This window comes from Symsagittifera roscoffensis, chromosome 4 (genome assembly GCF_963678635.1).
Source record: "Symsagittifera roscoffensis chromosome 4, txSymRosc1.1, whole genome shotgun sequence".
Classification (NCBI taxonomy): domain Eukaryota; kingdom Metazoa; phylum Xenacoelomorpha; order Acoela; family Convolutidae; genus Symsagittifera; species Symsagittifera roscoffensis.
The window spans coordinates 24632296-24646403 of record NC_087065.1 but is presented as its reverse complement, the minus strand read 5'-3'; the positions used below and the strand labels follow the sequence as shown (position 1 = coordinate 24646403).

Sequence of the window (14108 nt, the reverse complement as noted above, 5' to 3'; positions counted from 1 at the left end):
TTATTTTGTTATCCACTGATTTAAAATCAAAAACAGCTTAAAACACGTAAGAAATATTTTTGAATAATCTTTTTCTTGAGTTTTTGTCCTAAAGTGTTGGTCATTTAGATGCACTTTTCGTTCAATTGAACTTATCTTACTGCTAATATTATTCACTTTGGTTTGCTATTTAGTTTATTTTTTATAAATATGGTTTTCTTTTCGGTAGCTAGAACTTTGCTGCTGGAACATAAAAAATAAAACATGTATCTCCAGCTTTATATGTGCCTTGATTGTCTTTCATCGAGGCAAACAACATTTTTGGTTCAATTTTTCAACATTTTTCATTGTTTTTCGATTTTTTTGATGATTTTTTTGTATCGCAACTGGTTGGAAACTATGTTTTGCTCTTTGCATTAATTTAGAACTGTTAGACGAAAGTGACAACCACAATCCTCAATCAGAGCGGTACTTTCCTTCTGAGTGCCCAATTTCCATCAAGCCGGTTATTTCCATCGGCAATTCCTGAAAGTGAGGAAATACCGATGATCATCTGATTATCATCCGGTTAATGATTAAATACCGAGGAAACACTGGTGAATTTGAATAAGATGATGCATGGTAATAAGAACCCAATTAGCTTGCATATTGCTGTACCGCTGGGTCGGTGCCTGCATGTGTACTATTGAAATGCCCTGATAGAATTTTGGCAGTGGGATTTGCGGAAGCTCTCATTTCGGCGGCATCGGTGAGGCATATGGTCGCTTGGTTGCTCGCAACGGGGTTACTGGTGTCGGCGGTGCATATGATTTTGCCACTGCTGCGGCGAGTGATGACGGAGGTTTAGGGGAATTGAAAGCCACTGCACACAATGATGGACAACGGGATGACACTGAGTATGAGCTGATATCAATGCTCCATCAATTATTAGGTACTCCGCCAGAGTTATCTGATGAAATTCAAGATTTTTTAAAGACTCAAAGATTTCTTTGAAATTTTAATTCATTTTTATTTCTTTTATTTCTTATTTTCTTTAGTATAGCAACTTGGGGTTTTTTATTTGAATACAATTTTAAGAAACGTTCTCCTATGAAAAACAAAACAAACTGTTAATTATGACTGTCACAGATAGAAATATAACCATTGCTCATCACTAAATCAGGTTTGGCCTTGACAGTCCTTCAATAGATGCGCTGAGATTTGGTGCATTAAAAAATCGGAAACAACTTAGCTGTGAAGGAAAAAAATTGCGTCCGATTGTAAGCAAAATTTTAATTACTTGAAAAAGTTTCTTTTTCAAAAGTGTATAAATTTACTACTGTTTATAAGTAAGGTCCCAATTTCTTCAAAGTTTACAAATATAAGCAATCATTTTTTTTATTCTGACTTCACATTGCATGAGATCAAAAGCTTCTAGGTCCCCTTGAACAAACCAGAGCTTTTTTTGTTTTTGTGATCCAGTGTTTTAAAATCAAAAAATGCTTGGAACACATTAGAGGTAATTCTTAAGAATCAAGCTTTTTCTTGTTGAGTATTTGGTAGTTAAGTGATAGTCTTTCAGATGCTACTACTGTTCAATTTAATTTAACTTACTGCTAATATGATTCAATTTGGCATTTATTTTTTTTGTTGTGTTTGATATTTTTATCGGTAGCTGGAACTTTGCTGCTCCTGGCACAGTATAAAACATTCAAAAGATTCACACATATATCTCCCGCTTTAGCTGTGCACTGAGTGTTCTTCATCGAGACAAACAAAATTGTTCAGTTTTTCAACAATTTTTTATGGTTGTGTTGTATCGCAACTGGTTTGAAACTCCGTTTTGTTCTGTGTAATAAATTAGAACTGTTAGACAAAAGTAACAACCACAATCCTCAATCAGTGCAGTGCCTCCCTTCTGGGTTCCCAATCTCCATCAAATCAGTTAATTCTATCGGCAATTCCTGAAAATAAGAAAATACCGATGATCATAGAGAACTTGGATATGATGATGCAGGATATGTTGATGCAAATCAGTTAATTCTATTGGCAATTCCTTTGGCAATTCCTGAAAATGAGAAAATATCGATGACCATGGAGAACTTGGATATGATGATGCAGGAATCTTAGATTTTAAGTAGCTTGGTTATTGTCTTAACGCTACGGTGATGCCTGCATGTGTACTAATGAGGGACCTAATGGAATTGTCAATGAGGGTTATGCGGTAGCTCATATGTCGGCGGCATCGGTGAGGCAAATAGTCAGGCGGGTGCTTGCAATGGGTCAGCGATCCATATAATTTTGTCACTGCTGCGACGAGTGGTGACGGAAGTATAGGGAAACTAAAAGGCATTGCAAATAATGATAATGAGCTGGTGACCATGATAATGAGTTCGTATCGATGCTTCATCGTTTGTTAGGTACTTTTCTGACTTTGAAAAAAACGTACATTCTACGTATTTCAACAAAATTTAATTTACTTGAACTAATTTTTTCTTATAAAGGGTATAAATTTCGCCAGTGATGTTGATTACTGTCTCGATTTTTTTCGATGTTGACACACATAAGAATTAATTCCAAAGAATCAAGATTTTTCTCGATGACAACTTTGTTGTTATTTGTTATTCACTAGGATGCTGCTTTTGTTCAATGTTAGTTATCTTACTGCTAATTTTATTGTTCCGACTTTCGATACGAAAGTAACGGAATATTTGTGCTCGGGGTGGGTTTTTTTTTCTTCAGACAAATTTCGACTTTTTAACTAGCAATTTTTGACGGAGTTTTTTAATATCATTAGAAAGGTATTGTTGTCCAGAGCTCAAATTTGAAAAGATATTTCACCTGTGATCATTTTTCATAAAGTTATGGGGGTTTAAACATTGCCATTTTGGCCAATTTGGGACAATTAACGCGCGATATATTTCGCGCTATTAACGCGTAAGCGGAGAGTTAATCCGTCTTAGAAATCGTTCCAAATTGGTTGAAAGAAGCTTAATCGCCATAATTGATTTGTTACAAGGGGCGAAATCTATCGTTTTGTACTTTATATAGCGTGTGGGGAGATGATTTTCATAAAAATTTTCAATTTTCAATTTTATTTTCTTACATTTAATTTTTTAAGGTTATTACTGCTCCATAAACCTTAAAAGGCAGTCGGAACATTCAGGGTTTCGCCCTGATACGAGCAGTCTTGTTCGATTTGGAATTTAATTTATGAGTAGTACTTTTTTTTCGGTTGCTGGAACTTTGCTTCCGCAAAACTACCGCAATTCAGCTTGGCCATTTTGGAGAGAATTTGAAGATTTGTCTACTAGAAAATATGTGTATTACCAATTGTCTCCCGCTCACAATTGACGCTTGATGTTATTGTCGCCTTTAAAGCTGCTACGAATCATCCTTGCAACCAGGCTTTGCTTGCAACAAATAGTCGCCTCAACCATCTGAATATCATCAAAAAAATTTTGTCGGGATCTTTTTTCGTTCAAGATCAACTATTATTGAGAAACTCCGTTTTGGTTCACGTAGCAATAGTTTCATTTTCTCATTCATGATATGAGCTGCTAATAAAATAAAGTTTAAATAGTCGAAATTGATATCCCTTTCTTCAAACCCCTTCGGTTTTGATAAGCTTCTACATTTCAACCTCCATCAATACCGCTATTTTTTTTCAATTTGAGTCTTTTTACAACCACCATAGGACTCCAAGGAAGAGCTCGAATTGAAGCCAGAGAAGCCATTCTAAGTTAATTTTATGTATTTAGTCATTCAAAAACTACATTTTAACAACAGCTACATTTTAATAAAAACACTAAAAGCTACTAACTGTATTTTGATTAGCTACAAAAATCCCTCATTCACGGGTTTGAAACAGAGATAACCTACATGGTGATAATTGAGGCTAACAAGAAGCGTTTGTGATTTTTGGTAAAATATATGTATAATGTATAAAATATACCTTACGCTTAAATCAATGTTATACCACTCTACTAGCTATAATGTTTGGAGGGTCTTCCTATTTAACTGTTTCTTCCTAAGACAAACAATTAATACTAGCGTTCATACGGCCACGGGTTTTGTCTTAAGCGGAACTGGACACTCTCAAAAAATCAAATTCATAAACGAAGAGCAAGCGCATTTAGGAATAGAGAAACTTTGAAAAAATTGACTGAAACGAGGGTTGAACACAATCATGGTTTTATACCGGAAAACCTGATGCTCGACTAGTTTTGAAAAACATCAAGGATCTGAGCAGTTATAATACCCCAACCGTCGCAACTGCAGCCCAATTAAATCCATAACAGACAAAGTTCTCAGCAACCTGAGTTTTTGAAATACCGGAAATAATCCAATCTTTTTTGGTTACTTATTTGAATCATTCCGTTCGGACTAGTGATTAAATTCGTATCAAGGTCAAGACCATTGAAAAAGTCAACTTGTTAAAATCTAAACCGCACTTAGCAGCGTGCTTGTTAATTCGTTTTGTTTCGCAAAATTTGTCGCAAGTAGAGTTTTGATGTTTATCGAAACTATGGATTTGAATCCCTTTCAACAAGTTTTACTTTGATTTTAACAATCGGTTTTGACAAGGGGTTAACTAGTAGTCGGAATATTTAATTCTGGGGTTACATGAGAGGAGGTTAGGAAGAAAAAGTCATAAAAAAGCGCCGGGTTATAAATATGGGAATCGACAAATATCAAACATTTTTCTAACGCTCTTCTGAAAGCTCATATGAAAAAAGGTTCTCCAAGCTTTCCTTTTTGAAGCTTATAGAGAGTTGCAAAAAGTTGGAACAGACAGAATTATTTGAAAAGAGCAAATGTCTATACATAAGTAAAAACTAAAACAGAAACAAACATAAAATCGAAAGTTCACGTAGCTTAAGTGTTTGCTTAAAATCTCTACCCACGTCAAGCAATCACATTTTGAATTCGACGAAAAATACTAAGGGCAAGATTTTGTGCGTAATTTTTGGGCAAATTGAGCCCAATGTCGCGAATTTTTTGAGCGGCTTCTTCGGGAGTTTTTGGCGGATCCAAAGCCAAGTGTTTTTTTGTCTTTCCCCAAACTTTTTCTAGGGGGTTTAGCATGTTTTCGTCGAAATATTTGAAAATTAGGCTGGCATAATTGTCAGATAATCGACGACCTCGCATTTCAATTTTTTTCCGGTGAGATTTTCAAGTTTGTCTGAATTTGATTTTTGCATGCAAAAGAAACCCGAAATCAGTCGATTGCTCTTCTAAATCATTTCTGTCTGTTCCAACTTTTTGCTACTTATTATACTAATCAGACCCAGTAGATTTCTGCTAGTTGAGGTATTTAACAGAGTTGCGACAGTAAGGTTATATTAAATAGTTTTGTATAGAGCAGTACACAAAGAAGAATTTTGTAAGAAGCAGTATTTTTTTTCAATTAATGTAACAGAAAAAATTCGATTTAATTTCAAAAAGATAATTTCAAAAAAAAGTAAAAAACACTGAATTTCAAAATACCCTATGCTGCATCAAATTTTATACAGCAGAAAAAAAATAAGAAAGATTTCTATGAAGCAGCAGAACTCCGCTTTAATAGCAGAATTTTACTCGGCCTGTTTTCGAATAGCAATACCGCAATGACATGAGAAGCCGTGCTTCAGCTAATTCTAAAGCTCTTTTTTTTAGTTAGATCAGTATCACTAGGACTTAAATTCATCTAATTGCGTCAAAAATAGTCCTTTACGAAAATTTCTTTTTGAATCAGCTCTCAGATGATATGACCTGGTCAAGAAAAGCTAGAAACTCAAATAAAAACGTATCAGTCTTAATACTGTCTGCTGAAAGAGTTAAGTAACTTTTTCTCAATTTTCTGTTTGTCTAATATTGATCACTTTTTGAAGTTCAGCTAAATGTTTTGTTACAAGACTTTGAAATGTGTTCGAAACTCTTTCTGCCTTTTTTTGTAAGTCGAAACCAGACTGTTCCGGTCAGGGCGAAGTTTTGAATGCTCTGACGACACTTTAAGGCCCATGGAGCAGTGTTTGCTTTAAAAAATATTGATGAATTTTCAGAAAACGTTTTTTTTGTTAACCAATTTCGAACAATTTTTGAGACGGATCAAATCTCCCGCACTCATTAAAAGAGTTGATGAACTTATATATGTAAGCCTTGTGATCGATCTCGATGAAATTCATAAAACAAGCATTATAATTGATCAAAAAGATATTAATATATTAATGTTTTTCATTTTACTTAATCCTTTCAATCAGTTTTAATAATTTTTTTATTTATTCTATTTCATTTTTTCGATAAATTTCTTTGAATTATTATCGATTTTAATTGATTTTTTTTCTACTAATTTTTAATTTTTTGCATTTAAACTGTTTATAGTTTAGGCGTTTCGTAGACGTTGGGTTATATAAAAGTTTGATAAAAACATATCAGCAGTCGTATAATTAATTCAATATTTTATTTTTTATCCATTTTTTATCCATCAAAGTTTGCTTAAGATAAAATCTTTTCTTAACCACCAAGATATTAGGTCATTGTTTTATTCTGATGATTAATTCGGCTTAAGTATCCCGCCAACCGGGGAAAACTTTCAGCTAATATAAAACATTTTCGCGGTAAAATGTTGTGTTCGATATCGTACGTTCAAAGGTTGTCGTAAAAAAAACTCAAGCTATTACAAGTTTTATTTGTGTTGTCAATGTTTTGGCAAAATAGGAGATTATAATTAATTGTAATCATTTTTCGGGATATTCTCCGAAATTGATAAATGATTATACTTGATCATAATCAATTTCAATTTCTCGGAAAATGTTGGTAACAATAATTATTTAGAGCTTTTTTATGAAATTACAGTTAAAATTGTTTGATCCCCATTGTTTGCTGTTTTTAGTGATTGCGAGCTCCGCTTACGCGTCAACAGCGCAAAAAAATTGGGCGTTAAATGTCTCAAAATTATCATATTGAAAATCTTCAAGTCATTTTTACAATTAAGTTTTTTTATAATTGAAATTTAAAAAACCGTTGCGAAGCGTAGAAGTTGGATCTTTGACTAACTTGTTGAACTTTGTCTATATTTTTGCCCTAATAAACATGTTTACTTAAATGCTTAACTTTTTTGTACTTCAAAAGTTTGATCTATTGCATGGTTGTTCGTTATTTTTCCATTACATAAAATCATTTCAGAGAATTCATTGTTTCGAAGTTATTTTTTTTGGCTCAGAGATTTAACATTAGTAGATAATTGTTCATCTGTTTGAGTAGTCATTAGTTTTGCAAAGGCTAGGCTTACTACTCTTTACACTACGCAGACGTAAACAAAGATTACCACGCTTACTACGCAGACGTAAACATTCGGAAAGATATAACTTTGGTAAAAAAAGAAGAAAAAAAACTATTTTTTATTTCGAATATGTGTCGTAATTTTGTGTATTTTGGAAGAAAAAATAACCGTAGACGTAACTTTTGCAAAAAAGATGACAAATAAGATAGAGAAAATAGGTATCCATGTCAAATTAACTGGTAAAAACTTATTTTCAAAATAATTTTTGTTTTAGAAGCAAGTAGTGTACTTACATCCAATAAAACAAACTGTTCAAAATTAATTTTATCGAGGCAATAGACAAATTTGTTCGCAAAGTACGCTAAAAATCCAATTTCTACTGTTCGCTATGTAATGGTTCTCCAAGCTAACGGCCTATTTGGGATCAATTGAGCAACCCTCTTGCACAAAAATTTCAAAAAAAAAAACTTTTTTTTTGAAATTCCTGTTTTTTTTTCTTATTTAAAATTTTTCCTCGATATCTCAAAAAAAATCCAGTAGGTCTTTTCCTTGAGCAATATGAACATATCAACCATCTGCTTGCTTTTTAAATGTCTTTTATTGTTTTATCGTTTTTGCTGGGGGTATAGCTCAATTGTTCATTACGGTGGAAGATTGCTCAATTGATACTTTACTTGTCTTGTTTTTCAGCCTATTCATGTGAGAAACCCCAAATTCAGGAAAAATTTCGACATTTTTTCAAACTATATTGCTCAACCTTAATTGGCGGCCATCGCTCAAGGGTGGCTGGAACACGCCTAACTAGTCGGTTGAACTTTCGCTCAAGGATCGTTGGAACACGCCTAGCCAAACGGTTGAAAGCTCAATTTGTCTAACTCTCATGGAGGTTCCATGGTTAATAATCATTAAAAATGGATTTTCATGATCTGTCCTCAAAAATTCTAAAATAATTGATCATAATGAATAAATAATTGATCAAAAAACAAACAAGGTTCGCCGGTTGCTCTGCAAATATTCCGACCTTAGTCTTGAAACAAAACAACAAAAATGTTTTTTTTTTCAAATTATTGTTTTTTCTTCTGTGCTGTGGGATAAAACATCTGAACAAAAAACTAGACTTTAGGCATTATTTACAATCCATATCATAGTAAAAAAAACAAGTCGGAAAAAAGTTTTTGTAAAAAAAATGACAAGAAAAGCAAATTAAAAGCAAAAAACATTCGGTAATTTTTTCAAATTTTTGCAGTTTTTAAAAAAAGGCGCTGAAAAACTCCAAAACTCTAACTTAAGTTGTATAAAAATAGGCTGTTACTGCTTAAACTAAGCAATTTTTTATTTTTAAGCTATTAAAATAAACTATTAAAAGCCTGATCGCCATTAAATTAGACGAAAAATCAAAACTTTCAAACCGGTTTTTTCAACTCGGAGAAAGTTTTTGAAAATTTTTAATGTTGTTTGAACTCAGCTGGAAGGCCTCCAGAATGATATAATACTCAACTCTCTTGATTATGATTCATTTTAGATGATTTTGCGTTGAAAGAAAAAAAGCGGAAAAAATGAAAAAAAAGTAGAAGGGTCAAAACAAAAAAATTAATTATAATGTATTGAAAATTGATTATAAAATAAACAAAGATAGCCGTTTGCTGTGCAGGTAGCACCGAATGTTCCGACAATAGTCATAAAAAAATGTTCTAAAATTAACCAAAGTAACTAGCCTTAAGTCAAGTATTTATTTTAGTCGAGTTAAATTTAATTTTCACTGCGTTATTGAAACACTTAAAAGCTTCTAGGCCATTGAAATAAAGTATTGTAAGCCTGATGGCTATCTCGAAATTAGACCAAAAGTCAAAAAATTCAAAACGGTTTGTTTCAACACTGGGAATATTTTTTGAAGATTTTCGAATGTTATTCGAATCGCGACTGAAATGCCTTCAAATTATTATATCACTCAGCTCTCGCTGATGAATATTTGTGAAAGCTATTTTTGCGTGAAAAAAAAGAAAAGAAAAGGAAAGAAAAGCAGGAACACAACCGAATACAAAATTCCCCCACCTCGGGGTAGGATAGGCGGGTTAGAGGGGAGGTGATGATGGTAGGTGGGTTGGGGTATGAGTTGTGGTGAGTTGGGGTGAGGGTATGTTTGGCGTATAAATGTGGGGGATGGGAGATGAGCGTGTTCAACTTGGGTGTTAAAACTGAGGAGAACTGGGTGTAATGTATGAGAGAAACGGTTTTAGAAAATAGACTATATGTCACTAAGTTTAGAAATCAATTAAGCTGTGAGTAATGCAGAAAAAGCTGCAAATTTTCCAGAAAATTTGGAATTTTTTCACAGAGATTATAATCCATTATAATCCAAAATAATCCGCTATAATGCATTGCAGTGGAATTTAAATGGAATAAAATTGATTCATTTTCTTAAAAAAGATGGAATTTAATGGATTATAGTCGATTATGTGGTCCCAAAATTTAGTTGTAATTGATTGTAATTGCAACTTTTTTGACCACGAATTTTGACCACGAAAATCGATTGTAATCGACTACTATCTATGGAACCTCACTGCGGGTAAGATTGCTTTAAAAGCAGAACGCAATTGGTTTTTATGACAGAAACCGGCTCAATTAACTCTTTGTCCTGTGTTTCACTAAGACAATCATTTCTCTAAAAACTTTTTGTGTTCTCGTGACCCTCTGTGCTGTTTGTACTTCAGTCAGCTTTTCTTGTTTCCTTCTCGTGAAGAACGCTACTTTGCCGATAGACCTTTCTTTCGAAAATTTTGGAAGTCTTGTGGTTGTCAGGCTAAAAACATGAACTTAAAAGCCATAAAGACCAAGTTGGTCAACGGTTTTCCGGTGAAATTTCTGACTTTTGAGGTGACAGCTTCAAAATGTGCCTTGTGACTTGTAAATCAGTGTTTGCCGATGAATTTGGTCGCTTCATGCGCCGGCTTAGAAAGTCTATTTTCATTTTTTAAAACTGAAGTGGCTCCAGTCATAGAGATGTAGCCGCTTAAATGTTTTACTCTTGTACCAAATATAAACTAAACTCGAGTGGTGCGAATATGGTAAGAATGCTAAGCTTTTTTTTTGCAAAACTTGCCATTTTTTGCAAAATGTACACTGTAATTTGACAACAGACCGATAGCAAATGTTGCTCGTTTTAACCATTTGTAGTTTAAACGTGATACACTTAGTTATACATAAGTAAATTCTTTTATGGCCGACCGTTCAAAAGTAACAGTTTTTTCAGTTTTAACATTTTTAGTTTATGTTTGCTTGCAGTAAACAGTAAATTTATTTCTTCCAAGTTGGATAATTAAAAAGTTGCATTACTTTTGACAAAATAGTGCTTTTGAACGGTTTTGCGCTCACTGATATTTCGCAACAGATCCTTTTTTAATTTACAAAAAGTGAAAAGTGCAGTTTCCAGTAATTCTATTCTTTGAATGCGAAAACTTTTCCCTTGTATTTTACTTTGTGATTTCAACCATCGAAGCATCTTCAGTTGCATAAAACTGCGCCGCCATTTTTAGCTTATGAATTACTTGTTAGCACCATGGTATATTAAAAAGTAGGAAATAAATTAGACTCTGGTTAAATTACTGGATCTCAAATCGACAACAGATGGTCTTTGCAGATAAAACATTATAAAAATACAGTCTCAATATTGATTCAACAGTCAGTAAAAAAAACGGATATATTGCAAAAAATGTATGTACCGAACTTGAACTTTTGCAGAAGCCAAAAACTCGACCTTAACATTTTGAGAAAATTCGCCCCTATCCATTATAGTTTCTCTACTTCGTAGATTCATTTCAAGGTTTCAATTTTACTCCTGATAAATTATTGGCTGTATCGTCAGTTAAATTTCAAAATTAAAAGGTGTTTTTATTTTCAAATGTTATAATTGATTTTCAGAAGTTCGCGCTTTTCTGACTGCTTAATGCGCTTTTAGTCCTTAAGTTACGTCAGCAGAAATAACAAAAATTAATTCCATCCTTCCCATCCTTCCCAACTCAAACTGAGCGTCACAAATTTTCAATCACCATTTACCTTTTCTCTCGCCCACTAATTGGAGTTTATCTTCAAAAACTTATATCAGGAATATTCAAAGAAACTTGTTTCGGTATTTGTTAGTACAACTATTCGTTGAAACATCATAGTGTTGCAGAAAATGAAACTATTTACTGGTAAAAAGTAAGTTAATGTCAACTAAAATGTCAGTTAAGCCTCCTCTGAGAAGAGCTTCGTCCTCAAACGCCCCTTCGGAAAACAACACTATGACTTCGTCATCGCATCTTCATAAAATGAACTCTCTCCAAAACCCAGGCCCATCTGACGACCCAGATCACGATTACCTTCTGGACCAATCATCTCTCACTTTCACAGAAGATTACTCCGCCTCTAGTTTTTTATCCAGTTCCTTACGAGCGGACGGAGGAACTCTAGAAACGTTGACTCCAAGTCGGAACCGTTTGACAGAACCTGATTTGATGACATACCACAAAAAGTCATATCACAAATGCAATGCAGAAAACCGAGACCCGAGATGTGTGTGCAGTGCCAAGCTGGGTCTCGACTTCCCAAACCTGCCGGATGATGTTTTCCACGACTCCAATCCAGCCACAGACTCCGAAACAGTTCACGGCGACAGAATTTCTTTAAATGCAAATATTTCACCAGAAAATAGTCTGAACCGCAGTCTTAATTTATCCGGCGACCAGAACCAAACTTTGAAATTTACCTTGACCCTGGACCTCCCCACAACTCCTGATGAACCAATTTTTCCAAAACATCCAGAAGACGCCGCTTCGAGCCTCGAACACGACGGGTCACGTCGGTCAAGTATAACTTCGGTCTCCTCTGAGCCTAAGGACGCAATCGGAACGCAATTTGGAGGCGCCGCCGACAGCGGAGTCGGAAGCTCGCGTTCGGGTAAATTCGAAAGTGCCGAGTATCACGACGGCACTGCGTTGACTTCTATTTTACCGACGACTCCTCGTGAGCTGTCAGGTGACGTTTTCTCGCCTCTATTTTCCCCTAAAAGCAGCTGCGACTCCGACCCCGAGGAATCAAACAGTCATCATTGGGCTTATAAGCCAAAGAGGCGAACTCTATCCGACTCTGAAAGTTCTTGGAGTTCAAGCTTCAGCTCAAACGGGTACCTGAACGAACTGGTAGCCGAATGCGAACGATTCATGAAAGTGTTTGTGACGAAAATATTCAGCCCCGAGTGAGTAATGTTTCTACTTATAGAATTGACTATTTATGATGTTATGATTTAAGTATGAGGTGTTTGCAACAGTGATACGTAATCATAAATGTCGTATTCGTAATTGATATTACGAATAAGCATTTATTATTACGTTACGTATCACTGTTTTAATCACCTCATACTTAAATTTATTGTCTGAATTTTTTAACAATGGCGCCAAAAATGTGTTCATAAAAAGGCAGGTGTCATAAAGTTTTACATCATTGATTTTTACGATATCTTATCTTTTCTGGCTAATCACTTTTAAGCTCGATTAGACAGTAAATATGCTAGACTAATAGCTTGTTTTCAAATTCAAATGTTCAGACAGCCAACGCCTTTTAAGTTTCGTAGCAAGTAGTCTAGCAAATAAAAAATAGAGTTGCCTTGCAATTATTCGTTCCCATGTGAAGTCTGATAGGCCAAACTCTACCTACCATTAAGGTCCTATTTCAAACTTTTGTAGAAAAAGTCTTTCTTTAGAGGATTTTTGGTTGATTTGAACAGTTTTTTTGCTATTTTTTATTTTCATGAGCAGTGACGAATCTTATCAAAGTTTGATGTTTTTGTTCAGACTTTCGATACGAAAGTACCGGAATATTTGTGCTCGGGGTGGTTTTTTTCAGGCAAATTCCAACTTTTTAACTAGCCATTTCAGACGATATTTTTTATATCATTTAAAAGGTATTGTTGTCCTGAGTTTAAACTTGGCAAGATATTTCACCTGTGATTATTTTTTGTATAGTTATGGGGGTTTAAAGATTGCCATTTTGGCCAATTTGGGACAAATAACGCGCGACATATTTCGCGCTATTAACGCATAAGCGAGGTTTAATCTATCTTAGAAATTGTTCCAAATTGGTTGAAAGTAGCTTATTTCCATTAATTAATTTGTTACAAGGAGCGAAATCTATCCTTTTGTACCCGCACTGACAGAAATGGTCTCCGGTCGATTTAAATTGATTTTAAATTGATTTTAAATCGATCCAAACCGATTAACCATGTACATTTTACGAACTTAAATGGATTTTAAATCGATTTAAATCGATCTTTTTGAAAATTTTAAATCGATTTAAGTGTCTAAAAAATCGATTCAAATCGATTTCGATTGATTTTCTGACTCACTACAACCCATCCGAATCTCACTTAAATCCATCAGAATCTCACTTAAACCCATTTTAAATCAATTTAAATTGATCTTTTTGAAAATTTAAATCGATTTAAGTGTCTAAAAAATCGAAATATATCGATTTCGATGGATTTTCCGACGCACTAAAATAGATTTTTTTGCTAACTAGGCGAAAAAAAACATACCCTTTGAAAAATTGTTGGAAATTTTTATTCTCGATTTTTAAATGTAAACACTCGTGCCAGATATTATAGAATTCAATAAAAGTATCCACATAAATCATTTTCAAGCACGAAAAAAAGCAATGAAATTATAGAAATTTGTTGTAAAACAGATTTTGCAAAATCCTTTGAAACAAACAAGAATTAAAATTTGATATCGTTAATATGCAATTATATCATAGAAAGATAAGAAAATGAATCAGATTTTTGGCAAAACTTATAAAACGAATCAAGAAAAGGGTCAATATAGATCAGTTTTTGAACTCAAAATATGCAAGAAAA

The 14108-nt window shown here is 33.9% G+C and overlaps 1 protein-coding gene across 1 annotated transcript; it reads left to right on the top strand.

Moving 5' to 3' along the window:
• Positions 1–10342: 10342 nt before the first annotated feature.
• Positions 10343–12459, top strand: LOC134844809 (uncharacterized). Its single transcript, XM_063861623.1, has 2 exons — positions 10343–10426; positions 10611–12459. Exon 2 carries the CDS (start codon positions 11428–11430, stop codon positions 12457–12459), a length of 1032 nt encoding a protein of 343 aa, XP_063717693.1. The 5' UTR covers positions 10343–10426; positions 10611–11427.
• Positions 12460–14108: the final 1649 nt, after the last annotated feature.